This window comes from Pteronotus mesoamericanus, unplaced genomic scaffold (genome assembly GCF_021234165.1).
Source record: "Pteronotus mesoamericanus isolate MK-2021 breed Mesoamerican mustached bat unplaced genomic scaffold, CSHL_Meso_final scaffold_167, whole genome shotgun sequence".
Classification (NCBI taxonomy): Eukaryota; Metazoa; Chordata; class Mammalia; order Chiroptera; family Mormoopidae; genus Pteronotus; species Pteronotus mesoamericanus.
Genome location: NW_026555308.1, coordinates 479,709 through 498,245, shown reverse-complemented (window position 1 = coordinate 498,245; position 18,537 = coordinate 479,709). Strand labels below are relative to the sequence as shown.

General features: G+C 52.0%; 1 protein-coding gene across 1 annotated transcript; it reads right to left on the bottom strand.

Annotated features, from left to right (window-relative positions):
• Positions 1-1,840: 1,840 nt before the first annotated feature.
• On the bottom strand, positions 1,841-17,988 carry UBE2I (ubiquitin conjugating enzyme E2 I). The gene is made up of 7 exons (XM_054589354.1): positions 17,859-17,988; positions 12,424-12,499; positions 12,152-12,235; positions 10,873-10,945; positions 6,052-6,161; positions 5,872-5,951; positions 1,841-3,086 (listed from the first exon to the last, which is right to left on the bottom strand). Exons 2-7 carry the CDS (start codon positions 12,487-12,489, stop codon positions 3,023-3,025), a joined length of 477 nt encoding a protein of 158 aa, XP_054445329.1. The 5' UTR covers positions 12,490-12,499; positions 17,859-17,988; the 3' UTR covers positions 1,841-3,022.
• Positions 17,989-18,537: the final 549 nt, after the last annotated feature.

Genomic DNA, 18,537 nt, shown 5'->3' with positions numbered 1-18,537 from the left:
TGGAAGGGCAGAGCCAAAGAGGGAGGAACCCAGTCCTGTGCTCTGTGACTTTGCTGCTTCCTTGTTGCCAGTTGCGGGGTCTGGGGACAGCAGGGTGGATGGGACGCTGGTGCTCTAGCCCCATGGAGCCCACAGCCTCTGCAGATGGTCACAGCATCTGGAAGCCTCTGAGCCCCTTGGACTCCTGCAGGATACCCCCAGATTCAGCAGAAGGGTGGTCAGGGCACACGCTGTGCAGGCGCTCCTCAGGCCTCCCAGCTGAAGTGGACTCAGACCTCTTCAAGCCAGCCCAAGTCAATGCTTGCCTTCCAATCTGCCAACTTGTCATTGCAACCTCAAACTGGGGGCTGCCCATGACAGAGCCTGATGTGGAAAGGCCTTGGGCCAGCAGGTCAGGGAGAGAGGTGGCCTGAGGACAGACAAGTGTGAGGACACAGCGCTAGTCTGGCTGGGACAATCCAAGGAGGACAAGGGGTCCCACATTCTGGCTGGGAGATGACTCAGGCTTCGAAGCAATCATTGCTGGGGAGATGGAGGCTGAGGGCTACCTAGTGCCCCTCAGCCCCGGGGCCCTATCAGGGCTGAACTGAGAGCCTGTGTGCACCTTGGCTCAGTGAGGACAGCACCCTGCTCCCTGAGAAGGCCCGTCTAGGTGACAAGAACAGCCCCAGGTCCCCAGTGGGAAGACCCTGCTCCAGCAGGCCAGTGGCCAGCAACAGGATGCATTCCAGCCTTGGCTGCCCATGCCAGGGTCTTAGAGGGGACAGAAGGGATTTGACTGCAGTTCAAGAAGACACCACCCCCCACCCCAGGCCACTGAGGGTCTACTACTGGAGGCCGTGGAGAGAAGGCCCGAGCTCCTTGGGCACAGCGGCAGCAAGTAGGGGCGGCCGGTGTGGGAGTGGGGCAGGAAAAGGACACACCCTGCAGGCAGCAGTTTGTGGAAATGTTTTAATTAGAGGATTTTTAGATACAGTGGTTAATCTATTGCCCACAATTCCTCACTAATTAGGTGCCTCATGCTGGGAACACACTCTCTTCCCTTACAGTAGAAACAGAATGATCACATTTCATAGTTCTCCTGTTACAAGATTCACATCTTTAAGCCAAGAACTGTGGCACAAAAGGACATTTCATTAGCCAAAGTCACGACAATGTGCTAGAAACATCGATTACTTTAGAATGCTTTAACTAGAAAATATATTGCATTTCCATATATATTAACCATATACATGTGTAACTATTACTAAGTGTAGTTCAGTCATTACAAAATAAGACATTCTGGGAGGGGCTATACACACATGTCCCACTGAACCCCCCGCATAAGGCCCTCTGCGTCAGAAATAATCATAACATCAAACCGAGAGCTCAGAGCTCAGCAACCCAGCGGACGTAGATGAGCAAGTGAACAAGGCACTGGGCCCTCGGGCCACGCTGTCAACTGAGGGGTGAACAGAGGCACCCTTTCCTGGCCGAGGGCCCGGATGACCAGCCCTCCTTGTGCTCCCACCCCTTTGGGGATCATCCCTACCCTCAGTCCATGTGCCAGAGCCACAGGTAACCCAGTTCTGACAAGAGTCCTCGGGGTGGGAGGACAAGGCTGGCTGGTAGAGGGCCGGCTCTGGGCCTCTGGTCTGGTCAGCACTGTGCTCATTGGGATCCAGGGCCAGGTCCCTGCCTGCCACTTCCTGTCTCCATCTATAGCATCTCCCTGCTGAGCCAGGACCCAGGACTGCTCATGACAGCGCTAGCAGCCAACTCCTAGACGCTCTGCTGTGGGCTCAGGTTCCGGGGTTCTGAGGAGAGCCACTTCCTCAGGTGACCAGAGCCACTTCCTCAGGTGACCAGATTCAGAACATTCTAGGAGACAGAAAGCATGTGACAGTGGCCCTCAGTGCTGCTCTCTGTGGGTGTCTGGTACCTGAGACTACCTGCACCCAGGGCTGGGGACCAAGGCAGTGAGCATGGAAGGGTCAGACGCTACATGCAGAGGCCCAAGGGCAGTGCCAGATGTGAGGTCACATGCCGTGGCCCAGCCACCCTCAGCCAGCCTGCACTGGCCACTGAGGTGGGCCAGTGGTTTAGATGTGGTCCTCACTCGGGCTCTGCCCTGGCCTGGGTTTAGGCATCTCTTCCTCCTAGTGGCTAGGGCAGCACGCACTTAGGAAGGATCTTGACATCAACTTTCACTTGACCGGATCTGAACTCTAATGATCTACAGCCCGAAGACCCAGGCGAGGTGGACAGAAACCCTGGACATACGCCATCTTTGCACACAGCATTATTTACAAAGGACCAGGACGAGTGCCACATAGGACCCAGGCATAGGCAGCAATACGTGCTAGGGCAGAGGCCAGTGCTCTGTGGGGCCTACAGCTGTGTGTGTGTGGGGGGGGACACACACCCCAAGGCTGCCTCCTCACTTTTAATGACAATAATGCAACAAAAACCTTTATATAAACAGTTTATTTACTCTAAACAGCAACACAGACAAAACGCCATATAAACACAAAGGAAGTGGTGCGGAAACAAGAGGCTGGCTGACTTTGGATCTGAGGCTCATAGCAACACAACCCGGGTTCTGCAAAGAGAAGGACAGAGGCGCGAGGGCGGGGGACAGGCCGATTTCTTTTTCATACAGCCAGCTGGAGGCTATGTGTAGCTCTGACAGTGGGAAGCATGCCTGCACCCACGAGCAAAAGGAACTAGCTCCTCAGGGACTCGTAGAAGTATAAAAGTTTTTAATTTTACAGCAGTTGAAATACTGACATCAATATTAAAATAAAAGCAAGTTTTACATAACAATCAAAAATACAAAAGACTGAAGGAAGAGACCCTGTATGAAAAACTGGGCAATTCAGCAAGTGGAGAACTGTGTACCAGTGGCGGAAATGGAAAATGGCGCCCGCCTGCCTCCCCTAGGTGACTAGTAATTGTATAGAGCAATGCTAGATCTGCAAATGTTGTAAACAAGTTCTTGCCAAACCAATCCCTTCCTTTTGATGTTGCCGCAGGTCGCTGCTTATGAGGGTGCAAACTTCTTGGCTTGTGCTCGAACCCTTTTCTCATATTCCACTCTGTTTTGGCTGAGGAGGTCAAGAGAGAGACACGTTAGAATGGCCTGGGCCAGGAGTGTACAAGCCTAACCAGTGACCAGCAGTTTTCTCTCTCTCCTGTTTGAAATAGCATTAGTCATTTTGGAGAGTAAATACAGACTGCCCATCTAGTCTTCGGAAACGGACACAGACATCTGGTGGGCTTTCGCATGGGGCTCTCAGTCCTGAGTGTGTCTGGAGGTGGGGGCAGCTTTCTGGTGGTCTCGGAGGACCTCGACTGGGACTCCAGTGTGAGATGCGCTGCCAAGGGAAAGGGGGCTGGTAGGCGATGCCCAGGCCAGGATGATAGGCAGGGTGGGAGGGCAGCAAACTTGCCATCAGAGAAGAGACCAGCTGCTACCCGGGGATCAATGTGACCTTGAGGTCTGTGGGTACACAATAATGTCATGAACAGGGCTCCTTGACAAATCAGGTCCCAGGTCTCGGCAAATACCTCATGGACTGGTCAGGAACCCTTCTCGGAGCTCAGGCACAGCGTATGCACTTAGGGGCACTCATACCCCAGTAAGAGTGCCAGGGCTCTTTCAAAGCTGTGCTCTCAACAAGTGTGGCCTCTCAAAGCACTGGTCCTGGCCCACATGCAGGCCCCAGGGTTGAGGGGCAGAGGGGCCACCTCAGCTCTGAAGGTGAAGAATTTCTCTCAGCTCCGCCCAGTGCAGACAATAGGCTCTGGTGCCCCGGCTGATCTCACTGGGCTCTCTGGAGAAAGACAGTAATGCCAGCACCAGCAGAGGTGGAAACTTGCCTAGAGCCTGCCCTGAGCTGGCGTGGCACCCAGGTGCACACCGGTCCCCGGAGGCCAGTGTCAGCACATGCCCAGCTGAGGGCCAAGAACAAAGGCCAGAGGACAAGCTTCTATCTCTAGGCTGTGCTGCTGGCAGCCTGTGCTCCTGTGCTCCCACCCTGGCGAAGGGCCCAGACCCCCAGGGTGGAGGCAGCTAGCTAGAAGAACCCTGGAAAGAGCTGGAAACAATAGCAGAGGCAGCCCAGTCCAGCCCCGCTATTTACCAAGTGAGGCTGGGCACAGGGTGTCTGCCCAAGAGCACCGGGGCGCCTGCTAGTGTAGGGCACACACTCCTGAAAACATGAGAAGAGAGATCTGAAAAAAGAGGTGCTTTTAAACTAGATGCTTACTGAAGCAATAATGATCCATTCCCGTGAAGGAGTGTATGACACCATCTGGCATGTAAGGAGCCTGGAGTACACAAAAGATGCTCCAGTCCTGAGTAGGCCCAGAGCCACACAACCAGGAGCACACTCGGGCACACAGCAGGGACCCTGTGAACCCCTGCTGCCAATGCTGCAACGGAATGGTGAGCACCTCAGCAGACGGAGCTGCGGGCCACAGGCACGGCATCGAGACAGACAACTTACCCAAGGCATCACACACCCACACTGCAACACACTCCAGGACCGGAAAGCTCTCTCTAAAGACACTCTTGCTGTGGCTTTGTGGGCCATGTTGTCTATCGCAAAGGTTCAGCTCAGACAGCAAGGACCCAAATGGCCCTATTTACAAAGAGGAGCAGGCTGACAGGGCCTGATGCAGACAGAAGTCACAGTAAAAACAGCTCAAAGGTCAAGATATGAGGACTCATCTCCCAGACCTGCTGATGCACAGCAGCGAACAAGACACGAGTAAACTCCAACTAAGCTCTGCTGGAATCGCTTACAGCCAATTCTTTTGGCTGGGGGCCTCACAGAGAAGATGGCACTAAAGTCTGAAGCAGGGGCAGCCAGCCCAAGAGCTGAGAGAAGGTGGACCTCAGTCCCTACCCAGGAGCATCTTGTCACTCTCAGCCACCAGGGGGCACCCCTGGCCAACAACTAGGTTAGACCCAGGAACTGGAAGCCATTTTTGGGGGAAGAAATGCATCTGTAGCAATCTGGTGCTTCTCTTAGATGAACTAAGGCCATCTCTGTTGCTCAGAGAGGCCTATCTTCTTTCTGACTTGTTGCAATTCCAGAAACAGCCCATTCAAAGGAACAAGTCCCTGCCCGACCTCTCCCTGTGAGCCAGCCCCTTAGGCCCCAGGCTCCTGGGTAGGTGGAGCAGTAGGGGTCAGAGCCCCCAACCCAGAACGGCTGAGGAGGCTGGCCGGGAAGGCTAGGGTCCTCCCCACTGTCCACCCAACCAGCCCCACGTGCCATGTTTAGCTCCATCACTCACTCTAAGTCACACCAGGCTGTCTTCTCACAACACCCAGCTGGGGATGTTACAGCACCTGGGGCACCAAAAAGCAACTCGAGAGAGCTACTCCCATAGTGGAGCATGTCCCCCGGAGTGGCCACACCCAGGCTAAGCCAAAACAGGGGAGAGGTGGGCACTTCCTCCAGTGTCCACGCCCTTCCCTCTGAGCTGGACTGGGCTCCTAGAGGTACAGGGTTTGCCTGACCGCTTTACCAGGGGCAAGGCAGTCTACAGGAGCCCATGTCATCTGCCTCCTGCCACGCCCCACTGACACTGCTCTGGCCACATCAACCCTGGCTGCCCATTCTTGCCACTACAGACCCTTTGCACATGCAGCTCCTCCTCAGGTGCCCCCATGGACACTTTACAGTCCCCTCTTTGCGGCGCTGATCCCAGCTGCCACCACGTGAGCTTTGGGATAGGCTGTCAGGGGCATCAAGACTGTCTACCCATTCACAGCTTGCCTACTGTTCTCGCTCCTACCACGCAGCCTAGACTGGACTCCCAGGGATGGCTGTACAAATTGACAAAAGGTCGCGGCAAGTGGATCAGATAGCTACTAACCAGTAAATTGTGTAGGCCTCTGCTTGAGCTGGATCTTGGATATTTGGTTCATTTAGAAGTTCCTGTATTCCTAATAAGATCTGTGTAAGAGACAAAAACAAAGTGAGGCGGGGGATCAGCAGTTCAAAAGGCAAATTCTGGTCCTGAAAGAAGGGGAGGCGAAGCTATCATGCTGCATACCTGCTTAATTGTGATGGCTGGCCTCCAGTCCTTGTCTTCCTCGAGGATGGACAGGCATACAGTGCCAGAAGGATACACGTTCGGGTGAAATAACGGTGGTTCAAATTTGCCTGGACCAGACGGAAGAAAGGAAACATATTTTGGTGGCAGTTGTCCTACAGAATCATGTCCTGTCCTGATGACATCCCCATCTCCCCTGTACCGCAACACCTTGCTGGTCATTAGGCATCTCCCAAAGAACTGTTTACAAAACACTGGCCACAAGGTGGGAGGAGTTGGGAGAGGAGCAAGCATGCCTTCAGAGCCAGAACCGCATCCCTCCCCAGGACCTTGCTTCAGGACAGTGGGCAGTTAGAGAGCCCAGGTGGTATCCCCAGGTCCCTCCCCAGCCAGTCTGGACTTGAGAAGACGGGAAGGGGCTACTGCAGCAGGTGAAAAGGATCCTGGGGAAGAAGCCGAGGTCTGTCCAAATGAGTGGCCATCTTCAAAGCATCTCATTCTGCTTCAAAAACAAAGGCCTTTAGGACCCCATAGTTTTTCTTAAAAAAAAAAAAAAAAAAAAAAAAGTTTATTCTCTTAAAAAAAAAAATCAGTACATGTAAAAAATGTGAAATATAAAAGAGCAGAAAAAAACCTACCATGAACCCCACCCAGGGATCATTAACCACAGCTGACATTTTAGCATATTATCTTTTTCTTTTTTCCTGGGTACTTTCTCCTTTTCTATTCTTAAACGTTAATTATACTTAGAAAAATACAAGCTAGTACAGCGTGATGAATTACCAAAAAAAATGAATACATCCACCAACAGCTTCCTGGAAAACTCCTTCATACACCACCCACTCCATTTACTAACCCAAACTGCAACCCCCTAGGGAGGACGTATTAAACTGTCTGCACACAGACCACATGAGGATCTCCCCATCGGCACACACGGGTCATATGTCTTCACAGGTAGTAGCCATTACTCCTGCACAGCATCCACTGGGAGTCTGGTTGCCCCATGGACTTGCCCCCACACTGCAGGTGCACATTTGAGCAAATGCAAATAAAGCTGTGATTGTTCCTGGATGTGAATTCCGGTGCACACATGTGCATTTCCATGTGGAAATGCTAGATGACAGGGTGTCTATGTTGAATGTATATAAACACTGCTAGTTTCCAGAGCAGCTCTACCCATTTTAACATCTCACTGCTTCATAGCTTTGTCAATACCTGGTGTGTCAGCTCTGGACTTTAGCCATTGTTAAATGAATTGGGGTTGCTCCTTATGGCTGTAAGTTGCATTTCCCTGGTGGCTACCGAGGGTGAGCACCTTCCAGGTATTGCGATGAACTGGCTACTTCTTCAGCAAAGTTCCTGTTCAAGTCTCTTACACATTTTTCTATTGGGGTTGCCTTACTGATTTGTAGGATCTCTTTACATATTCTGGACTCAAGCCTTTTGTCAACTACATGTCTTGCAAATATCTTCTCTTACTCTGAGTTTGTCCTCTTGTTCTTTTAATTGTACATTTTTGTGAACACAAGTTCCTAATTTTAATTTAATGATTTATAAATCTCGTTTCTTAGAAAAGTGTATCAATGATAAATACCAACACACCCAAGCTCCTCAGCCCCCCTTTCGGGTCTGGCTTTCTTCTATGAGGTCACTTTCCTGACTTCTCACACCATCCATCGCATGGCCTGTTGTTGACCTTTTCATAAAAGGACTCCAGCACAAACGACTCTGTGTCTGGCTTCATCCACCTGACAGTACGTTTGGGAGATTCATCCATGCTGTGTACTTGCAGATCCTTCATTCTTGCTTCTGCACTTACTTATTGTAAGGGAAATTGTGAACGGACATTTGGGTTGTCTCCAGCTTTTGGCTCTTAGAGACAGGGCTGTCATAAACGTACTTGTTCATGACTTTTGGTGAACATATGCATGCACTTCTGTTGAATATATACTTGAATGGAACACCTGGGTTCTTAGATAAGTTTAGCTTCAGTAGACATGGCAGACAGCTTTCCTAAGAAAATGTTCAAAACTTACTTTTTCTCTAGTGTGCATCTGAGGGCACTGGTTGCTCCACAGCTGAGACCTCCCACCTCAGTTACCTGTCTGTTCACTATGTGGTTGTAACTTACAGTTCTTCAGTAAAGAAGTTAGGCATCTCTTTCTACACTGATTGGCCAGCTAGGGAACCTCTTGCAAAGAGCCTATTCCATCAAATGGTTGTTTGCCTTTTTCTTATTCATAGATAGATGCTCATGACACATTCACGGTAAGTACTCATGTGTATATATAATCTTACCTCTTCACTCTCAGTGGTGTCTTTCGGTGACAAGATGGTCGTAACTTCAGTGTAGTCCAACTGATCATTTTTCCCCTCTGGGGGAAAAGCACTTTTCATGCTCCACTGGTTAAGAAAGCTTTGCCTATCCAAGTCATGAAGACATCCTCGTGCACTGTCCCACCCACCTTCCCAGTGGGCATCGCAGTCCATCAGAAAGGACTTTGTCTATGGTAGAAGGGAGACTGAATTCTCTATTCTACCAGGGGGACACTTGGTTGTTGAGTCCATGCATTAGAAGGCCTTCCTCCTTCCATGAACTAGAGCGTCACCTCTGTCATTAACCACGCCACTGTACACCTACAGTTTATCTGGATTCTTTGCTCTTCATCTCAGTTACTGTGTCTCTGCAGCAGACCTCAATCTGGTTCACGTCTTGGCCATCCTGCTAACAGGTCTGGGTCCTTTTTACTTAGTGACCCCAACTGGGGCCTCACCACCCTCCCTTCCTAAAACCCCAAGGACCACAGCAATTCTCTGCACTCTGCACTTCCTACATTTTAGAGCCTGCGTGACAATTTCCACAAAAATCTGTCTGGACTCTGACTGGGATTACACAGCAATCTATTTATCAGCTTGGGGAGAACTGACATTTTTCTAACCACGTGTCTTCTGATCCATAAACACAGCCCATGTAGCCAGTTATTTAGGCTGTCCTTCATTTTCTCAGAAATGTTTTAGTTTTCAGTATTGAGGTCTTAAGCTTCTTTTGTTGAATTTATACCAAGGCACCTGATACTACTATAAAGAGTAGAGTTTTAAAACTTTCATTTGTTGCAACTGTATGAAAATGGGATTTTGCACATGTGGGGACCCAAAACCCGCCCCCAGGAGGCATTTCTAAAAAATTGTGTATTCTTATGTTTAAACCTCAGTCACTTTCAAAGTACTCTCAATTTGATGCAATACACCTATCGAGACTTTTTCCCACTGCTTAAAAGTTTTGAACTTGTTGATTTTGATGTCTTTTCTGCCGTTTTTTGGGTTTCACCTGTTTCACACCAGCAAAATGTTTTCTGCTGAGGACTTTTTTTCATCCAGGGAAACAAACAAAAAGTCATTTGGGGCAAGATCAGGTACACAAGGAGGAAGGAGGGTGGGGTGCAGGGGTCACGCTGTTGTTGGTCAAAAACTGCTACACACTCAGCACTGTGTGGCCAGATGTGCTTGTAAATCATCCATCATAAAATGAGCCAATGTGTTGAAACAGGCTTCAGAAAAAATTCGCTGAAGCCAAACACAGCCTCACACAACAATGCCAGCTGGTACACTGATGCAGATGGATTCCTAAAGCACTCACCTAGTGGGAGAAGCCCATCCTACAGTAAGGGACCCACCCTACAGAAGATAATTACAGTTTTTTTGGGGTCCCCCTCCTTGTATTAACCTTTTATTCAGCAATCTTAAACAGATTTAGAGAAAGATGGTCTATGATCCAAGTCTTCCTTTCCCATCTCTCTGTTGGGATTTCTTTTCCCTGCCTTGCTGCATTTGCTTGGAATGCCAATACAATGTTAAACAGAAGTGATGAAAGCAACTACAATTTGTCTCACTTCTTAAAGTAATACCTACACATGGCCAAAAATGAAATAAGCAAGTAAAAAACCCAAACAGTAAAGAACCACCCCAATGAAATGTCTCCATCCCACTGGTTACCCTATGAATTGATAATTTATTAATTCTTCTGATAGATGTCATTATATGGAAGACATACTTCTACTCCTCAAATTATTAACCACAAGAGTTAACAGTAACAAACAGTTTTCCCTTCTTGTGTGCTGGGCACTTTCCAACATGCCGGGGCACATGTCAACTCATTTAACCAACCAGCCGTTGACAGTGTCTCTTGATTTCCAGCTGCCAAAGGGGAGAGATTTGGTGCCCCCTCTCCCTGCCCTGAGTTTTGCTAAACTGCATCATGATGGTCTAGCTGGAGAGCTGTTTTAAACACAGCCTTGGCCTTTTCTTCCTGCCACATTCTCTGGAGGCTTTAATGTGCTATCCATCCAGGCCACACATGTAGGTGCAAGTTGGCTGTGAAATTTTAACAGATGATGGGTCAGGGCGAACAAAACCCTCTGAGGAGTGAGGCCCTCTACTGTCGGTCCTTCTGCATGTCCATTCCCATCCAGGGCTGGTATGTGGCGGTTTCATCCCTGACAGGTACTAAGAGTTCAGGAGCCTTACCTGGATCTTATGATCCTTCTCTCTAGGACCCAGGGGCTTCCGAGTTGTAGAGCTGAGACCTGAGACTTGGCCTGTTAGGTATGCCCCCCACCCCAGGGCTAGAACACACACATCTGCAGTCAACCACAGGGATCAGTGTGATATAACCATAGCCACAGGGTTCAGAGAGCCAGGCCGCCCTGTGCAGAGCAGTGTATGAAATAGCCAACACCCCTGGAAGTCAGGCTCTCTGAAGGGGACTTGGATCTCTGCTGGAGCGTGGTCAAAGCCAAACTTTGAGGACTCCATTGCACTTACATTTCGGAGGTGAGGATGGATAGTCGTCTTTGAAGAGCATCCGTAGTTTAAACAAGCCTCCTTCCCAAGGGGTCTGTTGGGAAGTGAAGCCATGATTAGGGGTGTGCCACCTTCTGCTGCAGAAGCCCCGGAGGAAGAGGGGTGTGCTGCTGTTCACAGCCCCCAGTGACCCACCCGCAGTCCAATGTCCCCACAACAGGAGCGTCGAGACCTCCTGAGGGTCAATGAGAAAGAGTTCTCCCTGGAGAGGAGCAAACAAGTGGCCCATGGCAGCTTCTCCTCCAACCTCGGGATGGGGGTCAGGGCCTGCACCTCAGTGGCTACGGCGAGGACTTAAGTGAGCTCAAGTGCGGACCCCTTCTAGCCTCCCAGCTCTGTAGTCCAACACTTCTTCCCAACTGGGAGGGAGACAGCTACAGCCCACTGGCCTAGCCCTAAGATGATGGGCTCAGTGGAGGCTGGCATGCATGTTGGCCACCCCGCCGTCCCTCGCCAGTCTTTCGGATACAGGCAAACAGACCACATCGTCTTGTGGACAGAGTCCTAATCCTGCCAACTCAGTACTGCGGAAGATCATCAGGAAGCGCTACGGCTGAGCACAGCAGATTCTCACAAGAGACCAGGAGTGGGAAGAAGTGGAGGTGATGAGGCCTCAGCACAACCCAAATGCCTGAGGGGTTTCCTCCTTCCCCTGAAGTCACCGGGAAGAGCTGTACACTGAGTTACTGGAGACCCTCACTCCCTAATGCCTCAAATGAACTGGTTCTAACTGGCTCAGGCCCACTCAGGGGAGCCAAGGTGGCACTATATTGGGAAGACTGTGGTTGTATGTGAAGGACACATGGACCCCCATGCAGCCATCACAGCTGGTCAAGGACTGGTCCTTGCATCAGGGATTTACAGCCATTCCAGACTCAGACACCAAGGAAGAACACTGCCGTGTCCAGGCTGCTCCAGCCTTAGCACTTCCAGGAGGAAAAACTTGAAGGCCCTCGTGGCACTCCCAGCCCCTTCTCCATCCTCTCTCCAAGGCTCTCTATGCTCCCAAAGAGGAAGCAGGGTCTGGGCCTAAAACCCCCACTGCAGCCCAGCTCTTTCTTTCAGAATTAAAACCGTCTGGGGTGGGGTGGTATCACATGTCACCCTAACCGTGTCCCACCATCTCTCGTCCCCGGCCTATGTGATCATCACATGTCATGAACACTTGAACCTAGGTCCTTCTGAAGGGCTGAAGCACTCCCAGCGGTCTGTCCCTCACATGAGCACGGGCGCTTCTTACCCCTTTCTTTCCTGGAATGGCGCACTCCCAGTTCATGAGGTTCATCGTGCCGTCGGGATTTTTTGTTGGGACAGCCACAAAACCCTGAGAGAAAACCACACACGAGCACATTAGTGCTGTGGCAGCTCAGGGTGGCTGCTCAAAGGAACAACCCTGTGCCTCCCACCACCTGGTGGCACAGGGCTTGCAATAGGGCCCTGTCCGTCCATAGGGACTGGGTAGTGTCGGGGGATGATCCACTGTGCTACATGAAGAAATAAAGTTTTCCTTACAAATGGGTGGTCTTTTCTCCAAGCTTTCCTCTCCTGGGCAAGTCTGCTGAGGGCGATCCCCGACATATTCAAAGTCCTGAAAGAGACAGCAGAGATGCAATCAGGAGGAAGATAACTCGGCTCCTGCCCATTCCCTCTCATACCTGCCCAGTGAGCAGACTTCGTCCCAAGAAGCAGGTAAGTTAAGGTTCTCATGTGGCCCACAGAGATCACACTTGCTCTTAGAAAGCTGCTTTGCCCAGAGTCTGGACAGGTATCAGGCCCCCTTGGGAGACGCCAGCCTTCTCCCACAGGCAGGTCACCAGGGAAGACAGCTGGACCTACTGGACACCTCCATGCAGGCCCCTTCCCTGCCAAATGCCTAGTGCGCAAGTTCCACGGCACACCCTTCAGACTCCATTTCATGGTGACACTGAGGTTCAGAGGTGAAGCCACAGGGCCGGGTCACAGCGTTACTAGGTGCTGCACAGGGAGGGAAGCTGTGTACTCCCAGCCTGTCCCACCCCCCTATAGTCACACCCAGCAGCAGGCTGGAGTGACGGGGATCCAGTTCTACCATCAGGCTACACAGAAAAAGGACAAGGTGGGGTTATCTGGAGCGCTGGCCTGAGACCTGGGGAGGGCAGGGATGAACTGTTTCCCTTTGCCAGTGCAGGAATGTGGGGGCACTGTCAGGCCCCCAACTTAGAATCAGGGCTCAGAATTCAGATTCAGGCCTAGCCAGGATCATGACCCTTGAAGGCAACCAAGCGGAAAAGTGCTCCAGGGCAGAGGGCAGCTCAACTACATTGTGGACAAGTCCAGAGACAGGGTATCTGGCCCCAGCATCCAAAAGACCCACTTGCCACCAGGATGCCAGGCTCCTTCCTCTGCCCCCCCGCCCCCGGCACTCCATGAAAACCTAATTGATCAAGGCCTATCTCCCATTTACTCTGGGGAAGTCAATAAAAGGGGAGCAGGCTAGCAGGGCCCAAGAACTCATCAAGAACACCAGGCAGGAGCAGGAAGACCTCGGCAGGCTGGGAATACAGAAGCTCAAAGCTTAGCTCCTTTAGTTGTTCAAATTAGTGGCCTAGAGCCCTCAGGTAAAGCAGCATCTCTGGGTGCCTGGCACACCAGACCAAACTGCAGGGCACTGAATTGTAACCCCACTCCCAGCTGTCCATGAGAAAGCAGATGCAGACGTGACATGGTCACAAAACCTGCTGGAGAATTTATCCTAAGTGTGTCTGTTGGTCTTTAAAGTGCATGGAAACACTGAAGATACCCTGAATCAAGTATTTACCATAAACAAGGCTTTAACAAGACAAACGGTGACCAGCAGCTTCCCCAAGACTTCAGGTTTATGCTGAAGCCAGGGGACAGGTCTCCGCCCTGCCTCTGTAGGAAAAAGGTCCAGCACCTCAAGTTCCTGAGTGCAGTGTGCAGTGCCTCTACAATTACAACAGGGTTCTCAACCCTGGATGGCAAAACACATTTCCAGCAAAGACAACACTTAACAGCAACCATGCTTTCCAGCCTAGTCTCACCCACTGCCCCAGCCTCCACACAGGCCTGTTCTAGAGATAGTTAGGAAGGGAGATCCAGAGTAACTTGCCTGCTAAGGGCAGAGACGCAACAGAAACCCAGGTGGTCTTCCGGCTCACTCAGAAGACCCGTGGGTGAGTGGCAGGGCTACTTTCCCTCCTGCTGCAGCACCCCCTAGCGCTGTAACTAGTGATTCAACCTCCCTGCCGCACCTCAGCTCCAGGTGACCCACAACTGCTTCAGCAACCCAAACTGCACCCTTCACCCCAGCATCCACACAACTTCGCTGCCCTGCCCTGTCCCCTCGGGCTCACATTATTTGTGCAGAAGGGGTTAGGTCAGGTCAACAGTTCAACAGCAGACATCAAACACACATTCCCAGGCCCCAAAGGCCCCCATGGAGTCAGGAACTCTGGGTGGGCTCCAGTGCTCCTGACCCTGTTTTCCCAAAGAGTAGGCAGAGAAGAAGGTGGGGTCTGGGATTGCCACTGCAGAAACACTGTGGCACCCCATGCCACCCAGAACCCCAGGTCTCAGGACTCTGGGTGAGTTACTATAAACCACAAGACCTGCCGGATGCTGCACATTTTAAAAAAATAGGTATGGTTTTTGTCACTACAAGAAGTGAGGGTCTGCCCAAGCTGGTATGGCTCAGTTGGTTGTTAAAGAGAAAGGCTGTTGGTTCAACTGCTGGCCAGGGCACATGCCTGGGTTGCAGGTTTGGCCCCCAGTTGGGGCACATGCCAGAGGCAACTAGCAGATCAGTGTTACTCTCTCACATTGATATTTCTTTCCCTTTCTTCCTTCCTCCCTTCCCACTCTCTGAAAATAAAATCTTAAAATAAAAAGAAAAAAGAAAAATGAGGGTCAAAACTCAAAGCTCTCCAGTCAAGAAGCACAGCTTGTCAGGGAGACAGGTAACAGATGCACCAATTACGGATGGTCCCTAGCACCAGCACTTTGACCCCAGAACGCACCTTTCAACCTTTTCTGACCTCGAGATTAAGTCCAAAATAGATTAACACCAGGCCTGGACCCAACAGAACTTCTCTTCACCACCACAAAACCCAGAGCCCTGGCCTGCCCATTTCTTTCCCAGAGGGAGTTTGACCAAACCACTGAGGCACTCATAAAGAGCCGGCCAAGGATACTGCCCTGGAGGGCTCATAGGTGAGGACGCCATGTACTGGGAAGTGCTAGGTGCAAGGAGATGCAAAGAAGGACTATGAGGATGAGAGACACCTGTTTTAAACAGTGGCCAGGTGGCCATCAAGCACAGCCTGCATCAATCTGGCAGGATATTGCTCCAGGCAGCATGGTTCATAAACAGAAATGACTGCGGGCCAGGGAAGAGCGGAAAGCGTGGCTTGCACGAGGGAAGTGAGAGCTTGCAGGGAGGTGGGAGAGAGGAGCACACCAGCCAGTTTCGTCTGAAGTGGGCAGCGACAGTGATGACTGGCTGGGAGGCTGGGGTGGTAGCCCCAATGCCTGAAAAATCTTAATTTCTAAGCTTCCCAAACCCTTTACTTCAACTGGTTCTTCTAAATGGCAAGAACCAATGCTATCCCCATCCCAGTGCAAATGCCCTCCTGATCCCCACATCCAGGCTTTGAGGGCACAGCCCAGATTAGCTTCCAAAGTAGTGCCCTCTGCCCATTGACTTTCCCCATGACAAAGTAGACAGCACAGGCTGGTAGGACACCTCTGCTGGATTAACTAACACAAAAGTTCAGTGACTGAAGACAAGCAACCCAGAAAATGGTTGTTTAAGTTAGGTGCACGGTCCCTAGTGAGTCTGAGCTAGGCCAGGCATCAAAACAGGTTTTTGAAGCCCTAGGCCAGCTCCAGAACACTGAGGTGGCATGGAAATGATGCAGGGTGACACAATGCTCAGAGGGCTCCAGAGGGGCTGGGCCTGGCGCAGGCCAGGACTCAAGAGAGGCTAGCAGGGTGATCTCAAGTACAGCTTGCCTGCCTGCTGACCCTATGCAAGGACTCTGCCTTTTCTCAAGACTGAACAAAGGTGCCCATGGAGGTCCTAACCTAGCACTTAGCTGTGGTTATCCAAGGTAGGAAAGGTTAATGAAGAGTGGTCCCAAAAGAGCTCCTGCAGCCCCCTCCTCAGGGGTGCCAATGGACCAGACCAGGCACCAATAAGATCCCTTCTGCCGTCAAGGCAAAGAGCTACAGGTGCTCACCTGCACTGTCCCAGGGAAACATTTGGTCTTTAAGCTGGTGCTTTTACTTCTAGTGGCCTTCTGGGGTCCAGGAGAAAGTGGCCAATTTATTAACATTTTAATTACAAAACAGAAGCGCCCATTCAGAATCCCACTTGAAATTGATTCTGCCTCCCTCCCTCCCCAACAGAGAGGCAATTAAGGAGCAGCTAAGTGTTACTAGATGCTTCAGAGCAGCAAAGTTGTAGATACAAAGGTAAAATGTCCATGAATCTCTGAGACAACTTGCAGGACAAAGGCTGGGAGGTCTGCCCTCCACCTTCCTCCAGAGCTCCCTGCCCCCGGGGCAGTGGGCTGTACTTGAACCCACTCCTCTCAGATCAGTTCTGCGGGTTGACAGCAGAGACTTCAGAGCTACTTTCTGGCTTTGTGAGTGTGGTGAGTTGTTCATCTCTCCCAACCTCAACTTCCTCATCTATAAAATGGGTGATGGTACTCTGACCCCACAGGTTTGCCCAGGATTAAATGAACAGTAGATAAGAAGCCCTGGATGGTTCCCACCCAAACACAAACTCCCTCAGAGGGAAGGTATTCACTTTGCTAGATCCAAGCACCCTGCTTCAAAACACCCTCCGCCCCTGCCCCTGCTGCACATCCCGTTCCTTCAGGACACACCTCCCAGGGCCTGAGGCTATTTCTGCAGTGAAGTCCCAAATCCCAAGACCGAAGACACAACAGCACCCTGAATTAACCCCTAAACTACTCAAAAGGTCACAAGCAAATCAAGACAAGCTAGTATCCATCTCCCTTGTCTGTTGGATAGTTTCTCTACTTAAAGGTAACAACTCCTCAATAGCAAGAAACATTTAGAGCTATAGTCTTTCAACGGAAACAAAAAACCAACTTAAGCAAGCCCAGTATAGTAACTTTGCAAACCCAGGAACTAAGCATGTTTTCAAAATATACAAACCAAACCAGTTAAAACTGATTTAGGAGCGACTAAAGACCGTGATCTTGAACCCATCTAATCATTCCCTTCCTTTTCTTCTCATGAAAATACCAGTTTCAACCTCCCTTCAATTGATACAAAGCAACCTTAAAAACAAAAGAAAACTCTCTCTCTGGGTAAGTGATGTTCAGTTTTCCACCAACGGCAAGCGGAGCTCTCTAGAGTCACAGGAAGACTCAGACTTGTTTTGAATTTTAGACATACCCCCCTGGCCGCCCCCCCCCCCCCCCCAAATCGAGCCAGCAATTTTGCAATCCAAGACTTTAACTCTGCTGGACCTCTCTAGCCGGCTGGAGAGCGCCACAGGTTTGTGTGCGGACCCGTGACCCCGGAAACGCACATCCCTCGGTGGAGGGAAGCTCCTGTCAACCCTGCCTCGGCTCCCCCGCCGCACCGCCAGCGCACGCCGGAGGGGACGCCAACACTTTCACAAGGGAAGGCGACGGGAACCCAAGGGGCAAGGCCCGGACGACGTCGAGGCTGGGCCAGAAGGGTCGGACCGTAGTCCACGGCGTAAACAGCTCCGAGGTGGACAGTTCCCGGGCGCGAGATCCGGGTCGGGTCGGGTCGGGGGTCTCGCAGGAGGCGGAGGTCGGGGCCCTGGGGATCGCGGGTCGAGAAGCACCCGCCCGGCCCGGCCCGACGGCGGCGAAGGCCCCGCGCCGCCAAGGTCCGGCCCCCGCCCCGCTGCCGCGCCTTGTGCGCCCCCCACCCGCGCTCACCTAGGGCGGTCGCGGCCCGGCGAGCGAGGTGGACTAGGCGGCGGCGACGGAGGCGGCGCGGCGCTTCCTTTGTCTCGGGACTTCCCTCCCGAGCCCGCTCCGCGCGCAGCCCGAGCGCTCAGAGGACCCCAGCGCGGGCGGGGCGCGGGGCGGGGCCTGCGGAGGCTGTCTGCCGCGCGCCTATACCGCACGTCGCCGCCACCTCCCCGCGTCCCGAAGGGTCCTTGCCGCCGCACGCTGCATGCCGCCCGCGCCCCGCCGCCGCACGACCATGACCCGGGCTCGACCAGGGAGCCCGGCCGGGGGGCGGCTTTCCAGTCAGGCGGCGCCCTGGACACCTGCGCCCTTAAAGGAGCCGCGTTTCTGGTGTGAGGGAACGTCTGCAATATCCCCTTTGCGATGCGAGCGTGCATTCGAGGACACGCCGCCAAGCCACGGAGGAGGCGGAGGCCAAGATCTCCAAGGGCTCCCCGGATGCTCCGCAGGCATATCTGCAGGCACGGGTCCCATTGGTCTCAGTAGGGTTAAGGCCCCGGGTTGAGGGATAAAGGCGACCGAGGCCTAAGGATTCCCAAGAGCGTCGCAGCACGGTGACGATCCCCCGAGTACGGCACCCTGTGAAACCCGTTGCAATTGGCCAGTTTGGGACGCTAGGCGGGGGGTACATCAAATCTGCCCA